This window comes from Drosophila erecta, unplaced genomic scaffold (genome assembly GCF_003286155.1).
Source record: "Drosophila erecta strain 14021-0224.00,06,07 unplaced genomic scaffold, DereRS2 tig00000021-arrow-pilon, whole genome shotgun sequence".
NCBI classification, from domain to species: Eukaryota; Metazoa; Arthropoda; class Insecta; order Diptera; family Drosophilidae; genus Drosophila; species Drosophila erecta.
The window spans coordinates 2,227,688-2,251,544 of record NW_020825198.1 but is presented as its reverse complement, the minus strand read 5'-3'; the positions used below and the strand labels follow the sequence as shown (position 1 = coordinate 2,251,544).

At 42.7% G+C, this 23,857-nt stretch overlaps 4 protein-coding genes across 4 annotated transcripts; 3 read left to right on the top strand and 1 right to left on the bottom strand.

The window, feature by feature from the left end:
- The first annotated feature begins 1,893 nt into the window (after positions 1-1,893).
- Positions 1,894-5,065, top strand: LOC6546478 (probable serine hydrolase). Its single transcript, XM_001971211.3, has 2 exons — positions 1,894-2,180; positions 3,777-5,065. The coding sequence occupies exons 1-2, from the start codon at positions 2,130-2,132 to the stop codon at positions 4,797-4,799; spliced, it is 1,074 nt and encodes a 357-aa protein (XP_001971247.1). The 5' UTR covers positions 1,894-2,129; the 3' UTR covers positions 4,800-5,065.
- Positions 5,066-6,512: 1,447 nt separating this feature from the next.
- On the bottom strand, positions 6,513-8,258 carry LOC6546477. Its single transcript, XM_001971210.3, has 3 exons — positions 8,138-8,258; positions 7,827-8,072; positions 6,513-7,693 (listed from the first exon to the last, which is right to left on the bottom strand). Exons 1-3 carry the CDS (start codon positions 8,208-8,210, stop codon positions 6,540-6,542), a joined length of 1,473 nt encoding a protein of 490 aa, XP_001971246.1. The 5' UTR covers positions 8,211-8,258; the 3' UTR covers positions 6,513-6,539.
- Positions 8,259-19,842: 11,584 nt separating this feature from the next.
- Positions 19,843-21,470, top strand: LOC6546476 (serine hydrolase-like protein). The gene is made up of 2 exons (XM_026977094.1): positions 19,843-20,196; positions 20,343-21,470. Exons 1-2 carry the CDS (start codon positions 20,173-20,175, stop codon positions 21,261-21,263), a joined length of 945 nt encoding a protein of 314 aa, XP_026832895.1. The 5' UTR covers positions 19,843-20,172; the 3' UTR covers positions 21,264-21,470.
- Positions 21,471-21,661: 191 nt separating this feature from the next.
- LOC6546540 (probable serine hydrolase) lies at positions 21,662-23,432 on the top strand. Its single transcript, XM_001971208.3, has 2 exons — positions 21,662-22,126; positions 22,237-23,432. The coding sequence occupies exons 1-2, from the start codon at positions 22,103-22,105 to the stop codon at positions 23,218-23,220; spliced, it is 1,008 nt and encodes a 335-aa protein (XP_001971244.1). The 5' UTR covers positions 21,662-22,102; the 3' UTR covers positions 23,221-23,432.
- Positions 23,433-23,857: the final 425 nt, after the last annotated feature.

The window sequence follows — 23,857 nt, the reverse complement described above, 5'->3', positions numbered from 1 at the left end:
ACAGGCACCGCCAATGCCTTTACTTTCGCATAAATCCAGAAAATACGAAGTGTAAATCTTTGGCCAAGCGAGACATGCAAATGATTCCGTGATGAAGGCTGTCATTCCGCTTAGATACTTTTGACCCAATTTCGAATTGAGTATTAACTGGTCCTTGCGTAGATAATTAGTTAAGCAAAATGTAATTATAATTACAGACTAGCAATAATGAGTATATTAGAACGGACCTTAAAACAGTAGCTTTAAATTATGCTGTAGTTTCAAAAACACATGTAAGTGTGGCCGCCGGAGGGGAACCGGAGTCATTAGCCAAGTTCGGCAGCATCCACCAATGTCATTCGAATGTCATTAGTGGCAAGAGGGGCTGAATGGGCGGAATGGGCGTCGTGTGGCAGGTGAACTATGTCCTGTGGCCGGGGCTGCATGCAGCGTAATTTGATTTCGCTGCGAGCTTCGAAATGCCAAGCGGGTCGGTAAGGTGCTAACAGGATTCGGGATTCCGCCACTTGGTCAGCAGCAGATGCATTTGATTAAACACCGCACCGGTGTTTCCTTTCTTGGCCATACAGCCAACCAGGCAACCGACCAACCATTTCGCATGGCCTCTGATCCTGAATACGGAATCGTGAATCGTAAAATCTAGCCGTTGCCGTTGCCGTTTTAATTGCATTGGAAATTAAAAAGGCTTTGCATACTTTTCATCGCCAGATTTATGGTTTCGATACGTTATTTATGGCACTGCGCGAAACAGTCGCTGGCCACTCGCGGCAACACATTCAATTTGCACTCCATGAAGATTTATGATTTGAGCCACAGCCCCGAGCGAGTATGACTTTCAAATGGTTTCCATTTAGCAAAAACTAAACACATTTATTGTGTAAACTGTTGTCGAAAGAGGCCAATAGTTTTTTGAACATGCAATGTCTGTTTTTGGCTGACCCCAAGCCAAGTTTTATCTCATCCCTGGAGAGCTAAATAAATATTTATTGATTTGCTCGTTTATTAATTTTTGAACCGATTGCAGGCTGCATAAAAAATGCTATTAAGAACACACAAATCGAATTCATTTGCATTTTATTGGAATGTGTGAGTACGCTTTTTCTGCCAATCTCATAAAATTAATAATAAAATATGAAAAATTTAACATTTTTTCTACCTATTTTCGGAGTTTGATCAAAAAGCAATATTGTGGAGTGTGCTTTATTTTCTGGTTTGGCATTATGAGGTTTGGCATGTTTGCATCAATTATTCGATAGTCACTTTTGGAATATGAAATCCATAGATATTTATGTTGATCTGGATAAATATTCGATTTTGTATGGATGAGCACATATTTTGTGATGCCGTCGTGATATGAACATTGTAATTTCAATGTTTTTCATGGTCTCTGTTATTTGAAACCCAATAATTTGGTTTAATTGGTGTGTCATTTCGGGCTTTTATTTATATTATTTGCGGCCATAAAAATTTGTGGGCAGTTGTAACATATATATTAATGCTATTAAAATAATTTAAATTGTCAGAGAATATATTCTCAATTAGCTAATTGGCGGACATAACTTATTTCAGGTTCTTTATTACTTTTTCTGCTAATGTATTTTCAATTCATAAAGTTTCTTGAACTTTTCAACCTTTGATCCGTAATAAATTTTTGTTAGTACGGTCTTTTGTTAATACATCGCATTGGGGCATTAAAAAGCTTTCCCTCCGCTCACTCACTCTCTTTCAAAACAGAGACAAAAACTGACTAGGCATTTATCTTCCCCCAAAAGCTCTCGATGGATCGCTTTATTTAGTTCTCCCCATAAAGCCTCTTTATAGGGTCAGTTCCCGTTCTCTTGAAACAGCTCTCCCGCTTTCTGATTTGGAAACACCGCTGATTAAAGTTCGGTCTCAGTTAGAATTTAATCGGCTTCTCGGGCGAAACACGATTTAGTTTTGTTTACGCCCAACTAGCGGCCACTTCTCTTCGGCTCGATCTCGCTAGTGTTCAACTAATTTAGTTATTATATTATAAAAATAGAAAAGTTTTCCCAAACACATTGCTTATATATTTTCCGACACGGCGCGTGTCGGAATTAGTTGCGATTTAGATTGTGTCATTCACTACGGACAGATTGCCAACTAAAATGACATCGAAATCTGAGGGTCGAGGCAATCCCATCGAGCCGCATGAACAGGTAATTATATGGAGTTGATTGGATCCGATGCGGCCGTGTATTATAAACATTTCATATACGTTATACGACCTGCTATCGAGCTAAAAAGATTCCCGTCCACATAAACGGATCAGACACGTTTAGTTGCCCCCTTCGTAATTCTTACCTTTGAACGGAATTGCATTCTTATCGCCTTGGACTCCTCGAGCTGATAAGATTCCGGCTAATACGGAATCAAAGTCAATGTCTACTTGGAGCCATCAGCTACCGGTGGAATATTGTTCTGGTTAAGTGGTAGTGGTGGCGAAAACTTTCGTCATAAGCCACTTAAAATCATCTGATAATTGCTTCATAACATAAAGATTTTAGTCTGGGTTTGTAAAAATAAAGGCAAAAGTACAATCACCTGGATTAGTATAGAATTTCTGATAGAACCTGGCCGTCCAATTAATCTCTCTCTTTTAAAACTTTATTGTTTGACGCCAGCTTTTTCCTTTGTGTACGCTAATGGGTTCAAATTAGTATTCTTCGATTATCTAGCTCATTAGGAGTTCATCAAACTGTAGGGCGGATGCTCGAAAAGTTATCCGTTCCATCTTCCTCTCCCCCTCCAATATATATGTATGTATTTACCCCTCGGAAAATGTCGTTACAGTTGAAAGTACCCGGCACTGATTTTCAAGTTGAGCGACCGTGCTAAACCGAGCTCGGAAAAAGTTTCTCTGCGGTGGCAAACTACGAAAATCCATTTGTTCGAACTTTGCGGGGTTTGCATGTGCAGCATCAGTCAATTGCAGTGGATACACAATCGCTTATCGATTGGAGTCGAAACAAAGCAAGAACTAGATGATAAATTGTTGGCCAGGCAACTCGTGGCACTGCGGGGCCTCCTGTCCATCAGTTGACACCTGGTCCCCGTCCGAAAAACTCGCTCAGTTGTCAGCCACTTCAACTTTTTCCAACAAACCAATTGATCAAATCGCCCGGGGATGGGGAAATACGCACCAGTTCGCATCGGCGGATATAAATGATATGGCCATATGACGTGGGTCTTCAAAGGGCCTGAATGATGCACTCTGATGCTTCGCAGACAGTATTCTGCCTGCCGATTTAATTTTAGTTCTTTTTTTTGAACAAATCCCTACACTTTCGGTATGTGTGGTGCTCAGTTCAGGGCATAGGAAATTGGAAATAAGCACCAAAATGAAGTTTGGGCAACGCCATTGGCGAATTTCCAACCTGCCTGGCCAGTCTGTTCAATATCCTCCGCTAAACCGAAAACCCATCTAAGCCAACTGGTTGACAGCGGGCCAAAAGCAGCTACCAAGTTGCCCACTGGCAATTAACAGCTAACAAGCTGGACAAACCTTCACCCTTTTCAAAGCCCCCCTTCGCAACCAACTTTTTTCCCCATGCAACGCTTTCTCGGTACTTTCCTACACCAGGAGAAAAAACATGTATTTGTTGACCTTTAAATGAAGTTCTATATGCTGTCCACCTATTGTAAAGATTTCATAATGCGAATGACATGTTAGTTGTGCATTACAAATGTGCTCATAGGTGAGCAATACTTTAGAAAGTGCATAATTGTAAGCAATTTCTCTCTGTGCATTTCAGGAGCCCAAGGACGTGCGCATCGACATGCCGTGGGGGTATGTGGTGGGCAGGTGGTACGGCAATCGGCAGGTACGACCCATCCTGGCGCTTCACGGCTGGCTGGACAACCTGGGCACGTGGGACAAATTGCTGCCCCTGCTGCCGAAGCACCTGGGAGTGCTCTGCATCGACCTGCCCGGCCACGGATACTCCTCGAAGCTGCCCGAGGGGATCGCCTACCACTTCGTGGACTACCTGTGCGTGATCCTGCGCGTAATGGAGGAGTACGGCTGGCAGAAGGTGTCCCTGATGGCCCACTCGATGAGCGCCATGCTGTGCTTCATATTCGCCTCGCTGTACCCACATCGCACCGACCTGCTGGTCAGCATAGATATAGTGAAGACCCGCTATAGGAAGCCCGCCTCGCAGATCGACTACCTACGCACCAACATCGAGGGCTACATGGTGGAGGACGAGCGATTCGCGAATGCCAAGCGCCAGGAGCCGCCGGCTTACACCTACACAGAGCTGGAGCAGGTCCTGCACAAGGGCTCCGAGTACTCGGTGGAGCTGGAGAACTGCCGCCACATCCTGGAGCGCAACATCACCCGTTCCACCAAGTTTCCGGCCAAGTTCTTCTTCTCGCGCGACGGCCGTTGCAAGTACTACACGGAGTTCCACACGAGTCCTCCCTTTGCCGCTGAGCTGGCCAGGACCATCAAGAATGTGCCCTACTGCGTGATCAAGGGCTCCGAGTCGAACTTCATAGACGAGCAGAGCGACGAGGTGATTGGCATCCTCAGGGAGAACAACCCGCACTTTGAACTCCACGAAGTGCAGGGCACCCACCACGTTCACCTCAACAATGCGCAGGGAGTGGCGGCCATCATCAATCCCTTCATCCTGCACCACCGACCGCCGCATCTGGAGAACTGGACGGTGGACGCGGCGGACGAGGCGCTGCCCGAGGTCGTCAAGGAATTCAAGTTGACCGTGGAGGACTCAGAGAATGTCAAGCGGAGGAAGAGAAAAAGCAATCTCTAGCTGCTGCCAGCATCTCTGAGGTTCAGTCAGCAGCGCGATGAGAAAATTTCCGATGCGAAACTAGATATTGATTTCATTTTGCCCATGTGATGCTTTATTCAAGCCTTAACGCTTTAGAAAACTAATTTAGACAATTTTATACGATGTTTGAAGATCATAACAAGTTGGATGAATGTCTAAGTGGCTCAACAATAAATAATTTTCGATTTAATTAAAAGCCAACTGGCAAACTAGCTAGTAACTGCACACAGTTGAACAAATATAAGTATCCTCGTCCTCGTTTAGAATAACATCTTGACCGAAAAAGTTTGCGGCATCTGTCGTAAATTTAAGCCCATTTAAACGTAATTCCTTTGGAGTGTGTGGTGAGATACACACACCTTTTATCTCTTTTAGCCCCTAACCGCACAACATATTGGAATACAGCAAACCGCAACCTAAATCAGTTTAAATAATTCCTCTCATTTATTTTCCTCGCCGGTTCTGTGTTCTGGTTTGGGCTGCGCACCTTTTTCGATCAATCAATTTTCGGCTGGCCATTTAATTTCGCTTTAATCTTTGGGACTACAGTTCATTGGCCACTTCATTAGTGATAAGGGCATCGGAGCGGCCGGTGGCTCCCACTTTTCCCCTACCGCTGCACCAGGAACAAAGGAGGTGCCGGCAACGGCATCGGCATCGGCATCCACTTAAAAACAATGGTGAAGCAAAAACAATGGAACGTGGAGTGCCCGGAGCGGAGGCTATATGGGGTACATATATATGGGTATGGACATCCTTCGTGTGGGAGGATATCCAGCGGGTCCGGAAGGCATGCCGCACTCTAAACAGGAGGGCGGATGGATGGAAAAACAGTGAAATCGAACCGAAAACCCACTGGCTGGATGGCTGGGATGGCGGGGAAGCCAGCGGGGCAGTAAACCCGTAGGAGTTGCGAGACTGGGAAAAATAAACAAATTTAACGCTTTTATTGCCATTGCACGTTGCTCCGCTCCGGTTTTTGGGCCCTGGTTCGATTCTCTACGAAATTAAATTAGGTAGAACCGGAAAATTTCAGCCGGCAACAGTCGAGATGCGATTACGCTCTTTCCGTCGTTACGGAATTGATAGCGGATATAAATGTTTAATGTTTCGGCAATAAAAATGCAGAGCAAAGAAGCCACAGCGGAAGAAGTCGGCTGATAAAGCGACTTTATGATAAATTCAGTTTGCGGTTTACGCACAATTTAATTTGCTTAAAAATCAATAAAAATCATTAACGTTGCTGGCTCACCCCTGTGCTCAACTTTGTATTTCAAAGCCTTTTGCAGACGGACTTTAATTCTTTTGAGCTGTGGGAATCATAATGCCGACTCATAAATAATTAATAATCTCTGAGGAAGGCTTACAACAAAGCAACGGATTTCTCAGCACCTGCAGCTTACAAATGCTTTATAAAAAGCCAAATTTCTGGTAGCATTAGTTTGCAGATGGATTATGTGTTTTTGTGGTTTTCAATGGCAAATGAATATCTTGAATGAAAGCTGAATTGAACTTATTGCTTTTCCTTGTACATTTCCGAAATATGTTCAGGTTTATATATTAAATAGAGAATATCTGACATATGCTGTGCAAGTCTGTGGACACGGACGATGAAGACAAATAGCCGAGCAAATCCAATGACAGCACTAATGAGATTGAGTAATGATTGGGCTATATAAAACAGCAACAAGTGGGGGTTTAAAGTGCAACACTTTATTATCAGAACTTGTCGCCCTTGTGGTTCTCTGCGATGTCACTCCCGCTGATCGGATACTGCTGGAAGACTCTGCTCTTGCCCAGCTGCACGGATTCCAGCTGGTTGGCGGGCTTGTTATGGGCCAGGAAGTGGTTGGTGTGCCAGAACTGGGTCTGCTCCGGGGGCAGCGACCGTCGTCGGATGCCCAGCAGGCGGTTGCGCACATCCACGAGGCTGGCGGAGTGCGGCTGGAGCCACTGCACCACAGGAATAGCCAGGGCAGTGAGTACCAGAGTGATTACACTCACTATTATCAGGGCAATCCAAGTGTCCGTGGCGTAGGACTCGTACTTGGAGCCCTCGATAACGCAGAGTTGCAGAACGAATCCCGTGGCCAGGGCCAACTCTGTGTGGAGGAAGGGTGAGCACTCCAGGAGCCAGTGGATTCCCTGACTCGAAAGCACTCCCATGGTGATGTATATGAGGCAGAGGAACAGGAAGCAGTGCTCCGATTGCTCATCGCTGTAGATGCACAGCAGAGCCACTATCAACGTCATCTGGATGAGTCCGAAGAGTAAGTAAACCAACTTGGGGGTGTACCTCATCAGGAGCAGGGCTCCAAAACTGGTGCCAACCGAGTACAGAACCAAGGGTATATAGAGATGGGTTTGGTGCAAATATCCCATCGTGCTGCTCCACGTTAGCTGCATGTAGGTGGGTGAGAAGAGGAGGCAGCTCTTCTGGAGGCACACCAGAGATCCTCCCAGGATCAGCACCAGCCACTGCCTGCTGTCCTTCAGTTGGTAATCCGTTCTGTCCACAAATTGCGCCAGAATCGCCTGGCGCGGCAGGAAGACCATCTTCTCCTCGTTGAGCAGATTAAACACCAAATCCCTTGATTCCTTGTAGTTAATGCAGCCCGTATGGTGCAGCAGCTCGTTTAGACACACCAGGCAGAGTAACAGCAGATTGATTCCCAGAGCAATCAATCCGCTGCGCTGCGGTTCCATCTCGTTGAAAAGCACAAATCCTGTGGCTATTCCTCCGGCATATAGAGAGTTGGCCAATGCGATTCTGGAGGGTCGTGATCCCGAGGCATCACAACGCAGGCTCACGTAACTAAATCCGGCCAAGTACTGCACACTCAATCCCACGAAGCTGAAGTAATAGCTAACAGCTGGCGACAAGAATGGAGAACTTGACCATAAGATTTGCAGATATCTTTATATCTTTTTTTTATGTGGCAGCCTTCGCACGTTCGTAAACATCTCTCTGATGATATCGGGAAACGAATTCCATCGATTACTCACCCAACTGTCTAGTCAGCATGAAGCAGCTCCCCATCAGCGAACAGAGAAGCCCGTAGAAAATGATATAGTAGTGATCGTAGCTGTACTGCTGTTTCTTGTGCTTCCTGAGGGTCCAACCGAGGGTCAGGGCCAAGGCCACCAACCCGCCCACTAGGGCGTACCAATGGGGCCACAGGTTGTCGTACACATAAGCCGACTTAGCATAGTAGCCCAAGGAGAAGCCACTGGCCCACAAGCAACCGAGGACTGGTAAATGGCCAAGTCAAATGGAAACTAAGAGTTGCAAGTAATACAGCATGCAAGGGTCTTACCCAATAAGTCCGGCAGTGACAACATGGCTATGAAACGCTTCCACACGTTAGCCACCATCGATGGCAGCCTCATTCGGGTGGAAATTTACGACACATCTACTCCAAGCGGAAAGCGAATTCGAAATGGAGATGCATTCGAAGTTTTGGTACTCCGCCACAGGTGGTTATCATCGCCCGATACCCGATAGCACATCTAGTTGCGAATGTCTCCAAGAGCGTGGATAAGATAAGGAGCTCGGAACAAGCGACACCCTAATTAAACGCAGATGATGATGATGATTGGCCATAGAAACGCCACCGAAGTATGGGAGCAAAGTGATTGAAGTTTCACAAGAGAATATTTATAGCTCTAGCTGGAGAAGTATATCTATATTTAGCTACCAGATTTCATTAAACTGCAGCAGGGGGGTCCAAAATGTATCTATAAGTTATACGTCAATAGCTGTCTCGATAACAATGTTATAAATCATGATAACTACAAATTAATATCATATGTTCGTGATTAATTCAAGCACTGCACACATGTTCGTTTGTTAATGCGCTTATCACTATGATCCTATTTCTCATTCCAATTTATTGACATAATTTATAACATCAAACATCCCGGGGGTTGGCATAGTGATGATAGGCGGGAGTTTTGGAACGCAAAAGCCATTTAAAGCTAAAAGCTATAATTTCTAAAAATTTATATTAGCTATGATAACTATTTCATATGAGGTTCTATTCTTTTGATTTAGAGAATGACTCCATTCAATTGTCGATAAATCTTGTAGCTGATATATTTGCTATAAGCATATGATAATTGCTTAATAATTCTGCATAATTAGTTTTACCGAAAAGTGCCGAAATACGTACTCCGTACCCGTTTATACGCCTTCCCAGAGCTAGATAGTATTCCCTGTTGGCCACAACTAACCCAAATTAACCTCTCCCATCATGACATACTTACTATCTTTCCACCTCCTAAAGCCAGGGGTTTCCCCTCAAAAAAAGACCCGTCCATTCCTCTATGCAACCTCATCTAAAACCCCACGTTAAGTGCATTCTCATTTACCACAAGCCCAAAAGCATGCTACCTATTTCTGTGTTTTCTCTTGGCTCCCTGGGGGTTTATACGCACAAGGTATACGTCTAGCACCCTACGCTCCTACCCAACCTCTTCACCTGGGGCAGCTTCACGCTAATTAGTTGAAGCTGTGTTGCAAGTGTTGCAGTTAATTGACTTTTGACGACCCGTTGTCCGCTGTGGAGGATGGGAAACTCGTCATGGAGGAGCTGGGAAATCCTCGGCTAACCCCATAGCTTTTTATGTGAGGGATTTTTTCTAGCTGCATTCTTTCCACCATCCGGGCGAAGGATTTTCGCTAAAGTTCACTGGGATTTACTTTTCGAGACGCTTATGAATTCAATGAAGCAAACACTAAGCTGCCTCTCAGCACTGCTCCTTTGGCCCTCGGAAAAGTGTTGCCTTTTCGAGAATGCTCGGGGCCAACTATCTCGCTTTTCCGCTTTTCCATCCGTTTTCCCAGCTCCTTGGACTGCTTAACAAGATTTGCGCTGTAATTACGCATTAAATAAGTCCGGAGAATGCAGTCTGCCCGCTGCTGCTTATAAACACTTCACGTCTTGGGCCATAAAACTAAACACATTGTGCGGCCATAATAATAAATTCGGTTCAGTGGCAGCTGCAAGCTGCAACCAGCGTAAATAATAGCGAATGAAATTATTTTCTAATGGTCCAGAATCGACCGGTTGATGGTTAGTAATATAATTTAAGCGATCCCTGGTTTAACCACAAAATACTCTGGAATTGGTTCATGTCAGCCGTTAAATACTAGCGCTGACTTTCCCTGGAAACTGTAGAATATAAACTTTTATTGAAGCATGGATACAACGCAGTGAGTATCCTACGGGAATTTTGAAAAGATCCGGAGCACCTTTAGAAGTGAAATCATATTATAAAATCAAAATTATAAATCATGTTCTGTTGCACCTCTGCCATTTAACAGGAATATCAATTTACGCTATCTGAAATACCCAGCGATACCCCGTGGCCATCGCTTGCAACAACTGCGATGACGACGACAACAGCCGGGGAAAGTGCATTTAATTTCGTTGAAGCGGCCACTTAGTGGCCCTCCTTCAAGTCGGAGGAGGAGGTGATGTCGGAGGCGCCTCCTTCCGTTGCATAAATTAAATTAAAGCTGCGCCAGTGAGCCACGGAACAGCCGCACAACAATTACTCAGCGGGCAAACGCCTAAATCATGTTGCACAGCTCGCTGGTCCGCCCTCTCCGCTCCTCCGCACCCCTGACCTTCAGACATTTGCAAATGTGTAAACATTTTTCAGAAGCGCCCCAACCACTCATCCTCCCAACCACCCACTTTCGCCCATTTGACCGGGTGGCCAAAAGCCAGCACCTACGAGGCGTGCTCTCCATGTGTCACAGATACTTTGCACTGATTTATGCAAATTGCCTGCGGGCAGGGCGGTCGGCTGGGGGGAAATCATGAAAAATCGTTAATTGTGCAAAGTGCTGGACGTTTTTCATTAAAGTTTTCCCTCGGACTCCCCTTCCCGCGATCTACCACTACCACTGCACACATGCTGGCCAAGGGGGTCGAATGTGGCGCCTCTCGCCTGACTTTTAGCAATTATGTAAATTTTTAAGAGTGCAGCAAGAGTTAATGCTGCTTGCTGCATTTGCATTAAAATTGATGCACTTTAAAGCATTCGGCTGCAAGTCAAGGAAAACGCATTATCTCAATACCCATTGAAAAAAAAAGCATGATGAGTTGGGCAGCGTCATAAGCATATTCACATGTGATGTCCACTAACCTTTACCATAAACCTTATTTATTAAAATCTTGTATGCTATTTGCGAAGATTAATTTAAAGCTATATTTAATTTTTTTACATTTGACCGTGTGCAAGAATTTCTTGAGACTAGAAATTTATGAGTTTACATTGTGTAAAACTTATAAAGTACCAACCAACTCGTTGCTTTCCTTCGATTTTTAATTTCATTTCCCAGTCGTTGTCGGCTTTGCTGTGCTTATCGCTGACCATTTTTGTTTCTGCAGTAATTTTATGCAATGCAGCTGCAACAAAGTGCATTTTAAATGTCTTCCTCATGCGATTTGTGTGTTAATTTTTCATGAGTCAGCAGCTGAGTTTGATGTGGAACTAGGCGGTCCAGTTTGAAGGGAATTTAAGCTCATTAAGTAAACCCTTTAATCCTGCTGACGATTTACAAAATTCCCCTTTTGGTATTAGTTTTTAATTAAACTTTAGCTTCAGTGAAAAAGTAAACAGAAAAGCACAGTTCAACGACATGACCTCATCCATTATTACCCGGATCGTTCTATTCCTGCTCTTCCTGCTTTATTTTGTTCATTTTCCGCTGATGTGAAGCCTTTAATCAAACAACAGGCTATGAATAATTTCATGACTGAAAATTATTTTTATCTAAATATTGCCAGTCTAAGAACAGCACGGAGGCCAGCGCAATCACTCAAGTTCAACGAGTTCTGGGAAAGTTATTAGCCAATCCCAGGACATAATGGAGCAGCAGGCAGCCAGAGAGAGACAGAGAGATATATATATAAATAAATAGAGAAAGGGAGAGGAGAGAGAGAGGGGAAAAATCAAATAGGGATAGAGATAGCGCAAGAGACAGAGACGGCAATAACGCCTGGCTGCAGCTTTTATTTGCGAGCAGATAAGATTTATGCATCCATCACAAAGATAGGTTATATTTTTTGTAGTCGCATGAATTTTGTTGGCACACTGCAAAAAACCTTAAGTCAGATTTATAACAATACAGCAAGACGGCACTTTCTCTTGTGCCTTAGGAATAAGTAATCTTTCGTTTTTAAAGCTGATTTTATGTCTGGATAACCTAGTAACTATTAAATCATAATACTACAATAAGTCGATATTCTTCTCAGTGCACCACCGTGTGTGACAGTTGAAGTTTATTAAACAAGAACGGCTGCGAAAGAATGACAGGAGGTACAATATGATATACCACAAAAAAAAAAAACCAAACTACAGGCCATTCACGTCGGCATAAAAAAGGTTATGAACGAAAACCTATGTCGAAGTAACTGGTACTGCCATCCTAGCTTCGAATTGCCCACTTTTTCTGGACTTTTTATGCAGCCCTATAAATAAAGCAATAACATCATTTTGAAGTATCTCATTACGTGTTACGGCAGTCATGAGTGCGCCACTGCCATTTTTTACGACTCAAGCACATTTTCACTCTCGTACTTTTGGCCAAGCGGAAAGCCAAGACGGGCTGCCATTTATGCAAAACTTTCTCCTTCACTCACTTTCGGGCAATTAGTTTTTTCTCCCCCCTACCGCACACATTAGAGATATCCGCAGGGCCATTTCCTACACTTTGCCAGCCTTCCTTGTTCCTTGTGGGTCATCAAAATGATGGTCAACTATCAAATGGCCAGGCACACATTTGCACAGCTGCCGCAATTAGCACGTTTCACACATTGATTTCTGGCCATTGACGTCCATGGAAACCCATGGAAGCCACCCAAAAACTGCCATGTGCCAAGTGGAAACTTGAGTGGGCCAAATGATGTGATGGGTTATTAAAATGCTTTTCCTCCTTCCCTTCTCGTTCAGCACTCTATATCTTATAATTATTAATTATGTAATAAGTCGAATGGATGGACATTTACAGAGCCAGAATTCTATTTGGCTTTGGGATTGGGATTCCACTTGGCCACTCCAGTTGCGGCCAAGAAAATCGGCAAGGAGATGGCACTTGGGATGGCCCAACGGAAGCTCATTTGCCATTTTAAGTAATGTTGAGGGCATGATGGCAAAGCAAATTTGAGCTTCGAAGAAGTCTTTGACCGGAAATGAACATTCAAAGTTGTGTATTATTCAGAATTGAATTAAAACTAAATTGAAAGGAAATTATTATATTTGTGGTTTCATTTGAGCAAAGTATTTTTGTGACTGCCATATTTGCTTCTCTTCAGAGCAATTAGGAATTTGCATTTGTGTATTAAATCAGCGGAGAAATAAAAAAGGGTAAATTTTTACAACCTAGGAACAATACATTTCTTAAGCAGATTGAAAAGTTTAAAGTTACGGCGAAAATTAGTTGCACAACTTTTAGACAATCTTCTTAACAAAATGGCATCGCGTCCTGTGCCAGTTAAGGTCTAATCTAATTTTTTCATTTACCAGACCGCCCAAAGGACTTTTTACCACTCCCCAAATGAACTTCTTGTCTCGATTCAAACATATTCGTTTCGGTTCCGTCTCATCCACGTGGCTCCTTCTTTCCTCCATTATTATTGTGATTCCGCTTTGCCGCTCCACATAGTCGTACACCATCTCAGTAATTTGCATAAAATTTCAATTTTATTTATTTTATAGCCCCGGGAACAATAATGTCCAAAGAGATGTGCGATAGGAACAATGCTCATTTAAGTTTTCGTCAGCAAAAAAACTTTTCATGTTGCCTTACTGGCTTAATTTAAAGTTTAGCTACGGGTAATACAGGAATTGCATTTATTGAGAAAAATACCCAAGAAATTGTTGATTTTCAGCAGCAACATAGCATGACTTCTTGCACCGCTGGGTGCTGTCTAGACTGGGCAAGAAACCCTTGGACAGGACCTCAGTTCCCCACACACACACACACACACACCCACACATGGTGCACGTGCCTGACAGCAGCAGCCAGGATCCCGATGATGACGACGACCTCCTCCTGCCTGTCATCGTCACTTCTGCAATTGTCGCCAAGGAGAAGTCGGCCAACTGACACAAGAATACACTGGCAAAAGGCCTTACATTGAGAAATGTAGCTCAAGAAACAGCAGTGGCAAGTCTAGACCAGTAACTTAAAAAGTAAATCGAGGGTTGTGTACTTTCGGTTTGAACTCATTTACAAAATCTTCATCTCAGTACTTCTGTAACATATGATTTTTTTCCTCTGTAAGCTCAGTTAGGTAGGCATTAAAAAAATGGAAAAGGCGCTCACTGTCAGGACTTTCCGAGGCGAAAGCGCTGGAGGAGTGACAGGACATCAGCGATGAGGGGGTTTTGAGAAGTGGTTGTGGCATGCGTGCAAATGCCTTGCCACTTACTTAGTTGCGATCAAGTTGGGCTGAAAACTTTACATTCTGCACTTAAATGTGCGCCGACAATCAAAAGTGAAACAAGTTTTTTGGGGGAGAGTGTAAGTTCATGAATTTGTTGCATGTTCACATGTTCCCATATGTACGTACATATATGAAGGAAGTCCTGCCGTTCCGCCTTTTGGTTTAGTTAAGTTTAAAACTTTTCCCACTGGCAATATAAAAAGCAGACCTAAAAGTTTCAGTTTGACCGAAAGTTGAACATCCTAAAATAAAATTGTTTTGGCATACGTACCGCTTCAAATTTCAATTCAGTATAAGAATAATATGATTTTATATACATGATTTTATCTATACCTGAAATATACTTGAAATTTCGTTGGAAGACATGGTCTCCGAATACATTATACATATGCTCCATTTAAAGAGTATTTTTTACACTTCAGTTGGCAAATTCAGTTTGGCTTCTCGTATTTTTTCCAGAAATTTCCTCGCAGCAATTTGCTGCATGCTTTGCAGGCAAATTAGCGAGAAGCATCCTTCCTGTTCACATTTGGTGTTTCGCCTGCTCCACAGTCCGCTTGAGTAACAAAATATTTGCGAAACAAATTAAAATTTACATTGATACCAAAATAAACCAACCGACGAGTGAACATTCGAAATAAAATGCTGAGGAAAAATGGGGAAAACAAAGTTCTTGTGCTGCTGCACTTGATGTTGATGTTTTTGAGTGAAATTACACGGCCATCGCCATCGGCAAACAGAGAGCAACGAGCCAAGAATTGGGGTAGAAAACGCCAGAAAGTGGAATAAAAGTAAATGCAAATGCAAACGCAAATAAACAATCCGAAGGATGCAGCAGCGAACGTGCAGTAACTTTTGCCCGCCACTGTGGCACGTTTCACTGGTACTACTTGCGGCATCGTTCACTACGCTCATTTATTCATTCCAGTTGTTTTCCTTTTTTCATCTTTCCGTTTACTCCTCGTTTTTTTTCTCATTCGAGATTTCGACAAAATATTTCGACATTATCTTGATCACAATCACACACAACGGTACAACAGTGCGTATGCTTAACATTTGCCGCTTCACTGGAAAAGAGCACTCGTGAGATGCTGCGTAGATAAAAAGTTGAATTGAATTTCATGCAAATTGCATTCATGAATTTGTTTTTAATTAGAAAAGTTGCCGGATCTTCAGCCTGCAGGACTATGAATATGAAGTGGACCCCGAAGCGAACGGCTAAGGCAAACTATTTGCACATCTAAGTGACTTGCTTCCAATTTTACAGATGAATTGCTGAAGATTTATGCTTTTCTCAGCTTGTCACACACAAATTCGACCCCAATTAAAAGCGAAATAGACTCCGAAAATTCGAGCAGTTTTCGGCAAAGACAATGCAGCAATGAGAGATTGTAATTAGATTGAAAGTTGAGCTGTGTTTGTGACATTTTGTCGAGTTCAATTACTGGTCAAAATGTTAAAAGTTTTTGCAGACAGCCCACAACAAATGTACACATACCCAGACGGATAAATTGGCAAACGCCAGGCTCTAAAAACTGAGTCAAAATGTGAACTTTGAATGGCAAACTTTTCAACTGCAATCTCCAATTACAAACGGGGGATCAACAAAATGTGCAGAGGCCAGTATAATTTCAGAATGCTCCCCTTTCTCGGAAGCCCAACAGAGAATCAAATTCTCCATGGCTCCCCTCGGAATTCTCTCAGTATTTCCCCATTCGAGTTAAAAGTAGGGAAAAGCCACCGAATTTGGTAGCACAGGCAGCAGTGCAGGAGTTAACCAAAAACGGAAATTTATGACCGGACAAGATCCGATATACGGTAACAACACAGTTGAGAGCCAGTCGCATGGGAGGTGGGAATTATGGGTGGGTACTGCATATTTGATAGTCCTCACACTTTCAAAAATAAAATCCAATAAATTCTAGACCTAAAAATAATACTTATTTTCATTTCTTAAGCTTTTTTAGGAGCTTACTTTAGAATACTGAGGGTTTATTGTGTCCCTGTCTCCGAATGTTCTTCGCGCTGAATATAAATGAAATAAATTACGATTTTAAAATGTAGCTATTTTTTCTCAGTATCTGCCGCTTGTGTACACACTTGCTTTGGCATTACGCACAAGTGCAGTGCGTTTTTGGGTTTGGCAACCGTAAATTACGATTGCTGGAGAGTTGGCTCAAGTGCGAAATGCTGGCCGGGCTTCTACTCGCCTTCGAGACTTCGATAAACCCCGGAGGACAATACACCAGCTGGCCATAAATCGAAGGATTTGAATTATGAAATCTTCCTTTCTGCCGCCCTTGCAAATTGAGTGCGAGGCAATTGAGTTCTCGTACCGAGCGGAATGTAAACAATCGCTTTATTCCGCCTGTCAAGTGCCACGCCCCTGCTGCCATTAGTCAGCGTATGACAATGCATAAATTATGGGAATTATTTATTAAGCGGCAGTAGAAACATTTGGCCACAAATAAATGAATAAAGGCGAAAGTAATGCAAAGTCGTGGCAAATCCTCAAGAAAAGGCGCCAGAAAAAGCGAACTCATTGCGGTAATAATCATAAATTTTGTGGTTAATTAATTTATTGGCATTGAGTCGAACAACGTGCCATTTGACTTTTGATTGTGGCTCTTATGGGCACTTGATTAACTAAATATAAAAATAAATAATTGCATACTTAGGTGGGTAGTGGGTGGGGAAATTCATAAATCTTTGAGTCGTAAGCTTTGGAATCAAGTGGATTAATGGGCTCCTGAACTTATAGTGAGGTCAATATCTAAATGATTTCTTATTAATTAGTTGTGTGAGCTGGTTAGTTTGAGTTTATAGGTATACAATATATAAATCCTTTGATAAATATATTTCAGCTTGGATATTCGATGTTATATTTCATGTTATTTTAATCGAATTTGCACAACGTACCTGAAACCTCCGTATCTTTTAATTAATGCACCCAAGGCTTAGGATTTCAAAACTCAGCATCAAATTTCATGCCAGAAAGCTCTGGTTTACATTCGCAATTCTGTGGAATTTTTAATTGTTAGGTGGATGTGTGCCGGTGTAAGTCTACCCGACAAAACTGCACATGAATTCAAATGCAAATTTCCAGCTCTGCTGTATAATTAGAGGAAATACAATTATTTATACACACATGCAAATGCAAACACCGTGGCTCTTATATGCTGGTATAATAGTCAAATTCATTAGCCAAAGAAATGCTGTTAAAACCGCACAACCAGAAAAATGCTCCGACTGAAATATTCTGGCTCAAATAATTCATTTGAGTTAGACCCGCAGAGCCGTGCAAAATCTGTGAAAACCACGGAAAACTCCATGGAAACTGCCACAAAACGAAAATGATTTCTTAATGCAATTCCTCACACACTCAGGTATTTTAGTTCATCTATTGTTCGGTCTTAAATCTCACTCCCTCTTCGGGTCTAAAGAAATTCCGGCTGAAAAAGCAAAATAGCAACACATAGAGCATTATAGCCGGGGTGCCGACTTTCCCCCACCGCCTTTCCTGCCATTTTCCCTGGATTTTTCTCCTTTTTCAGCAGATGCATGCGTATCAGCTCGAGACTTCCGGCGGTGTCTTTGTGAAGCTGATCCCCGGCTCAAGGTTTTTTTCAGGAGCTACGCTGACAGGTTGAAAGCATCATATGTAGTACTTTGCCGTACACTGCTACAATACCTACCCATCTGAATTGTGTTTATATACATATGGTATCATCATCTAACACTTTTAAAGATGTATCCGTACACCTTAGGAGAGCAGTTTAGCTTGAAAGAATATTACATGTTTCCAGTGCAAGGCTAAACATTCTTTAAGTGTACGTTTTATTTATTTATTTACTTTTTAGGGAGCAAGAAAAGTATGAGTAAAGGGGAAATGGGAAATGGGCAACCCTTTTTCCTCGTTCAGCACAACTATCATTGGGTATCATAAATATTTATCAAACTGAAGGTGAGCTGCTCGCTTTCCCACTTAAGGTGACCCGAAAAACCGAAGGAGATCCGGTGGAAAGAAAAAGAATTAAATTTAATTTGCATACGTTAAGTGGCAGAGGCAATTAAAGCCACGCGGAGAAAGCTCGAAGGACAAAGGACTTTGCGCGCCCTTTTGATTGAGATGTGAAAGGAGCCGCGGCAAGGGACAAAAGAAAATTGGGTGAAAAGTGGGAAATCATAATTGGCCTCCAAATGCTTGAACTCAATTATGTGCGCACAATTTTGGGGCCACGACGACAACGACATTGCTTTGCTGCCGTTGACAGGCAAATTATGGATTCAGATTCAAGGCCAGTGCACGCACAAATTTCGCCAGTGAAATGGCACTTTCCCTTTGGGGAAAGCTGAGGACAATTTGCATAGCCCCCTGCCTTGGGAAAATGACACAACAGGAAGGCAGAGTGAGGCGAAGGTGACGTCATGGCCCCAGCAGACATGATAAATTACTCAGACATAAACAAAAGATAAATCATGGCTGCAGCTTCTTGCACACCCGATTGAAATGCATAAGGAATTTGGCCAAATGCAAATTAAGCTTTGGAGGGGATCAGATATTACTGCATAGGAACCACATCCAGTCAAGGGGAAAGACAGCGGAAGGTAGTCGCACTTGGGTGACAGTTGGGCAGGAAGAGGCCTGAAGTTCGCCTGAAAAGGAGGTGAACGTAAGTACACAATAACTAGTTTTGTGTACTATATGCAGTGGATAGTGCGATTGCCAGATATAGGCACTTCGACTTACTTTAAAGCAAAGAACTACTCTCTTATGGATTACTGATAAAAATAGATATCTTCGGCTTGGAATGCAGTTTTGCAGGTAAACGTCGCCAAGACCCTTACAGAAAAATGGAAAAACGTGCCCGTTGGTGCTAAAAAAGTCAGAGGGGAAAGCTGCACTTCTACGTGCAACATGACCACTCCAGGCCAACATGGCGTAACCGAGTGCATCGATGTGGACACGGGAAGTGGAAAACTCGATTCTACCAGAGGGTCACGTAGTAATTGACACATTCCCAAAATCCCACGGCAGTTTATTGAGACCGAACGTCGATGGCTGACCATCAAGTGGTCCAAACTCGGCACAGTCATGATACAAGCATGTTGAGAAAGTAGTGATTTTGAAACTGATAAGAGGATCATCGCCCGAAATTATAAAGTACACGCAAAAACATAACGACACAGTTGAATTGCGTTTGTTTACCTAAGGCACCAAAACTTTTTCCCTTATCTCAGTTGAGTGCGTCACGCGTCCCAAAATCTTTACTTTAACCTTAACCCACGTATACCTATGGGCCATTTTCGCACGAAATTTAAACGCCAAATGTACTGCGAAAATGTAAAGGGGAAATGTAAACTACAAACTGGAATTTCTTATATTACCCTAATATTTAAGTTTTGTAAAATATGTTTTATTTAATTTATTAAAATTGTATGTTTGTTTTTTCTAGTCTAATCATATTCAATTTTTAACATATTTAATATTTGGTGGCCCTTGAAATAATAGTGTTTTGCTAAAATGGGTTAATTCCCGTTTTTTGCACCATCCTCCTGCTTACTGCGTTCTTTCTCATTTTTGCTCATTAAGGTATATTTATTTCAGAGATTTTATATTGCTGGGCTGTTCATGCTGATTATTGCCACCAAAACAATTTAGTTGCTATATGGCCGTCGCAGTTGCAAGTCGTTGCTAAAAATTTTGGCAATTCACTGACGATGGTGCCCAAGTATATAAAAAGAGATAATACTCGGTCAAAATAACTGGAACAAATCTTCGCGTTCCAGGCTGTTGATACGTCAGCAACGGTTGTTTGAATAAGAATGTAAAAATAAAGAGCAGAAAATTACTTTTTCAGTGGTTCAAATTACGAAAAGCAAAAGAAGTGATGGAAAATTTGTCAATCAGGGCTGTGAGTAATCAAAACAAAGAGCAGAAGAATGTGCATCTCTGCAAGGCGAAGATTTCATACTCTTGCGTTGGTTGTGCCATTAAATGAATTCCGCAAAAAAAAAAAAAAACAAACAATTGAAATAATTTTTTTTTTTACATATTTAGAAACACCCGCAATGCGAAGAGGTGATAATACCAGCACCTTGGGGTCACATAGCAGGCCGTTGGTATGGCAATCGAGCTGATAGACCCGTTTTGGCGATTCACGGATGGCTGGACAATCTGGGCACCTTTGACCGGCTGATTCCCCTGCTTCCCGACTACATAGGAGTGCTCTGCATCGATCTACCCGGACATGGTAGATCTTCTAGGCTTCCGCCGGGTGTGCCCTACAATGTCTACGACTACGTGTTCATCATACCGAGGGTGATGAAGGAGTTCGGCTGGTCCAAGGTCTCCTTAATGGGTCATTCGCTCGGAGGAGTGATGAGCTTCATGTACGCCGCCATGGCGCCAAGCACAGTCGACATGATTATATCACTGGATGTACTGCTTCCACGGAGGATCGAGGATCCCAGCAAGTTGACCAAGGACATAGAGGGTTATTTGCTGGAGGAGAGACGGCAGGCGGATGGCACCGAACATGAGCCGCCCTCCTTCACCTTGAGTAAGTTGCGTCAGACGCTCGCCAGGAACAGCAACAACTCGGTGCCGCAACACCTGGCCGATCACATGCTCCACCGCCAGGTGGCCAAGTCACAGATGTACCCGGAAAAGGTGTTCTTCTCCAGAGATGGGCGCGTGAAATACTACCACATATTCGACATTGAAAACGGTCTGGCTCTCGAAATGGCAAGGCGCATTGAGAGGAAGCCCTATCTGGTAATCAAGGGATCCCTTTCGCCATTTGTGGGACCCCGATGTGACGAGACAATGTCCATTCTGGCCCAAGATAACCCCAACTTTGAGTTCTACGAGGTGGAGGGCGGCAAGCATCATGTCCATCTTCATGCCGCCGAGGAGTGTGCCCGCTATATTGTTCCCTTCATCCGAAAACACAGACCTCCAAGAAGCAGCAAACTTTAATGTGCCTTTCAAGTTGTAGGAATCATATATTTGGGTGCAGTAAAATAAACTAGATATTAAAACTTGGAGTAAGTATTTGCGAAGGTTGCCCATTTGATACATGGGAAAACAATTAGGTCTCTGCTTTTATACTATTTTGGGCGTTTTGTTATCAAAAAGCTTTTATGTGGGCAGCTTTTTAAGTGTATCTCGATTACTGATATTCTAAACAAAAGCGGCAAAGCGGCACCAAAATAAAAATGGAAATAAGTAATAAACGTTGTTTATAAATAGACGTTACTTTACATTTATATTTGGATAGAATGAAATTTATATTTTTAGACCTTATTTTAAGATAAAAAGTACTATTTAAATTTAACAGATCTCACATTGCCATTCGCCCCGAAATGTTCGGGAGCTTTTTCGCTCATCAAAAGCTTAATTCATGTTTTTGTTCTTCGACCTCGGCAAGTCAACACGCGAATTGCAAGGCGTTTGTGTTTTAATAAACTGAATGATTTTTAAATTAACAACAAACTAATAAATAACACAAAATAGTTAACAACAACTATTGGTGTAATAAAGAACATGAACGTTCTATGGATTTAATACACAGCAGTAAGAGCGCGCGGGAAATACAACCTCAAGCACAATCTTATATCGCTCTCTTAATAATAACTTAAGAGTTTCAATGGAGAATAAAAAGATCTCTTGTCGTTTTCAGTTCAAGTAAAAACTAAGCCATTAAAGAGACAAAAACTATTTTGCGGCAAAATGTTAAAGCGTAAAGACGTGTAGAAAATAAGCGGATTACAAATAATTTAGAACAAATTTAGATAAGGAAAACCAGTACTACTACAATGGGAACCTTGTCACTGAGCGATGTAAGTACACCTGATTCATAGACGATAATACCCACCAATTATAAACTTATTATTATTAATAACTGGTAGAGTGATTAAGAAGACAGTAATATAGTCTATACACTTTGCAGTTCCAAGCTGTAAAGATTCCCGTGCCTTGGGGTCACATTTCTGGACGTTGGTACGGAAATCGGAAGGAGCGACCCATCCTGGCGATTCATGGATGGCTGGACAACCTGGGAACCTTCGATCGGCTGATTCCCCTGCTCCCTGACTACTTAGGAGTGCTCTGCATCGATCTTCCTGGGCATGGAAGATCCTCACACTTGCCACCGGGAGTGTACTACAGTGTTTACGAGTTCGTGTTCACAATTCCAATGGTGATGAAGGAGTACGGATGGTCTAAGGTCTCCCTAATTGGACACTCACTGGGCGGAGTCCTGGCCTTCATTTACGCCTCCCTAGCTCCTCATACCGTCGATATGATCGTCTCCCTGGATATACTGCTCCCCTTGAGAAACGATATAGACTACATGGGCCAGAGTATAGAGAAACAACTAGTGAATGTTGAGCGACAGAAGCTGGGAAACTATAGTGAGCCACCCTCCTACACCCACACCCAGTTGGGAAAGGTGCTGGCCAAGGGAAGCTTCAATTCCGTATCCCCCGACCTGGCCAAGCACCTGCTCCATCGCCAGTTGACCAAGTCGAAACTGTACCCCGAACGGTTCTACTTCTCGAGGGATATTCGAGTGAAGTACTATCACTACATGGACATTGACGATGGTCTTGCAGCAGAAATGGCGGGACGAATAATCAAGAAGCCATATCTAATCATCAAAGGCTCCTTGTCACCATTTCTCTCTACCCGCTGCAACGAGGCTATATCGATTTTGGCGAAGGATAACCCTTATTTTGAGTTCTACGAGGTGGAAAACGGCACCCATCACATCCATCTCCATGCCGCCGAGGAATGCGCCGGTTACATTGTGCCCTTCATCCAACACCACAGACCTCCTGCCCTGACCTCCTGGGCTGTAACCGGAAGGGACGATAGATTGAGGAAACCAAAGAGATTTTTCACATGGACCAACAAAAAACGCAGCAAGTTGTGATATTAATAGGAGTTCTATTGCTGGGGTTCTATTAGGTCTATCAGAGGGTAAACTTTTTTTACATTTTTACTGTAACTTTACATGTATAAGATAAGTTGTAAAATTTAAGAACTTGTGCTTTTACCGATCTTCGAGTATTGCTATCAAACTAGCATATTTCAAAAAATTATTTTTTGGATAATTAAATGTACTTAATACATAGATACAAACAATTCTGATTGTTTTTACACTTTACGTAAACCTCGTAGATAATATGAAATAGTCGTTGAACAGCTGTTACACCTGCTTGAAGGAAAGTTCTATAAAATCATTCCGGATTCTTAATCGTACATAGTCGCCGCCTTAGCCAGATACTCAAGATAATTCTCGAAGTGCTACCACAACAACTGGACCGAGTCTAGAATTCAAAGTTCAAAGGCTGTCGTCTTTGTCATTAGGCGAAGAGAGTAAGCTAATAAAGAAAATCATAAACCGACAAAAGAAGGAGATAAGAACAATTAACACCTGCTTACACACTTTCTCGGTGAACTTTGGAAATTAGTATAGTCCGTGTGATCAAGCTACAGTTCTTGGGACCAAGCTTTGATTGACTTTTCACAATGGCATTTTCAGTGGCATTTCGGAAAAAATATTGAAA

What these genes read in the sequence shown, in the direction of transcription:
- LOC6546476 (XM_026977094.1), top strand. Translation starts at nt 20,173, where the DNA reads ATGGAAAATTTGTCAATCAGGGCT. An exon ending in AAAATTTGTCAATCAGGGCT is followed by an intron (nt 20,197 to 20,342) that starts GTGAGTAATCAA and finishes TTACATATTTAG; the next exon opens with AAACACCCGCAATGCGAAGA.
- LOC6546478 (XM_001971211.3), top strand. Translation starts at nt 2,130, where the DNA reads ATGACATCGAAATCTGAGGGTCGAGGCAATCCCATCGAGCCGCATGAA. An exon ending in CCATCGAGCCGCATGAACAG is followed by an intron (nt 2,181 to 3,776) that starts GTAATTATATGG and finishes TGTGCATTTCAG; the next exon opens with GAGCCCAAGGACGTGCGCAT.
- LOC6546540 (XM_001971208.3), top strand. Translation starts at nt 22,103, where the DNA reads ATGGGAACCTTGTCACTGAGCGAT. An exon ending in GAACCTTGTCACTGAGCGAT is followed by an intron (nt 22,127 to 22,236) that starts GTAAGTACACCT and finishes TACACTTTGCAG; the next exon opens with TTCCAAGCTGTAAAGATTCC.
- LOC6546477 (XM_001971210.3), bottom strand. Translation starts at nt 8,210, where the DNA reads ATGAGGCTGCCATCGATGGTGGCTAACGTGTGGAAGCGTTTCATAGCC. An exon ending in GTCACTGCCGGACTTATTGG is followed by an intron (nt 8,073 to 8,137) that starts GTAAGACCCTTG and finishes GCCATTTACCAG; the next exon opens with TCCTCGGTTGCTTGTGGGCC. An exon ending in CATGCTGACTAGACAGTTGG is followed by an intron (nt 7,694 to 7,826) that starts GTGAGTAATCGA and finishes TCTTGTCGCCAG; the next exon opens with CTGTTAGCTATTACTTCAGC.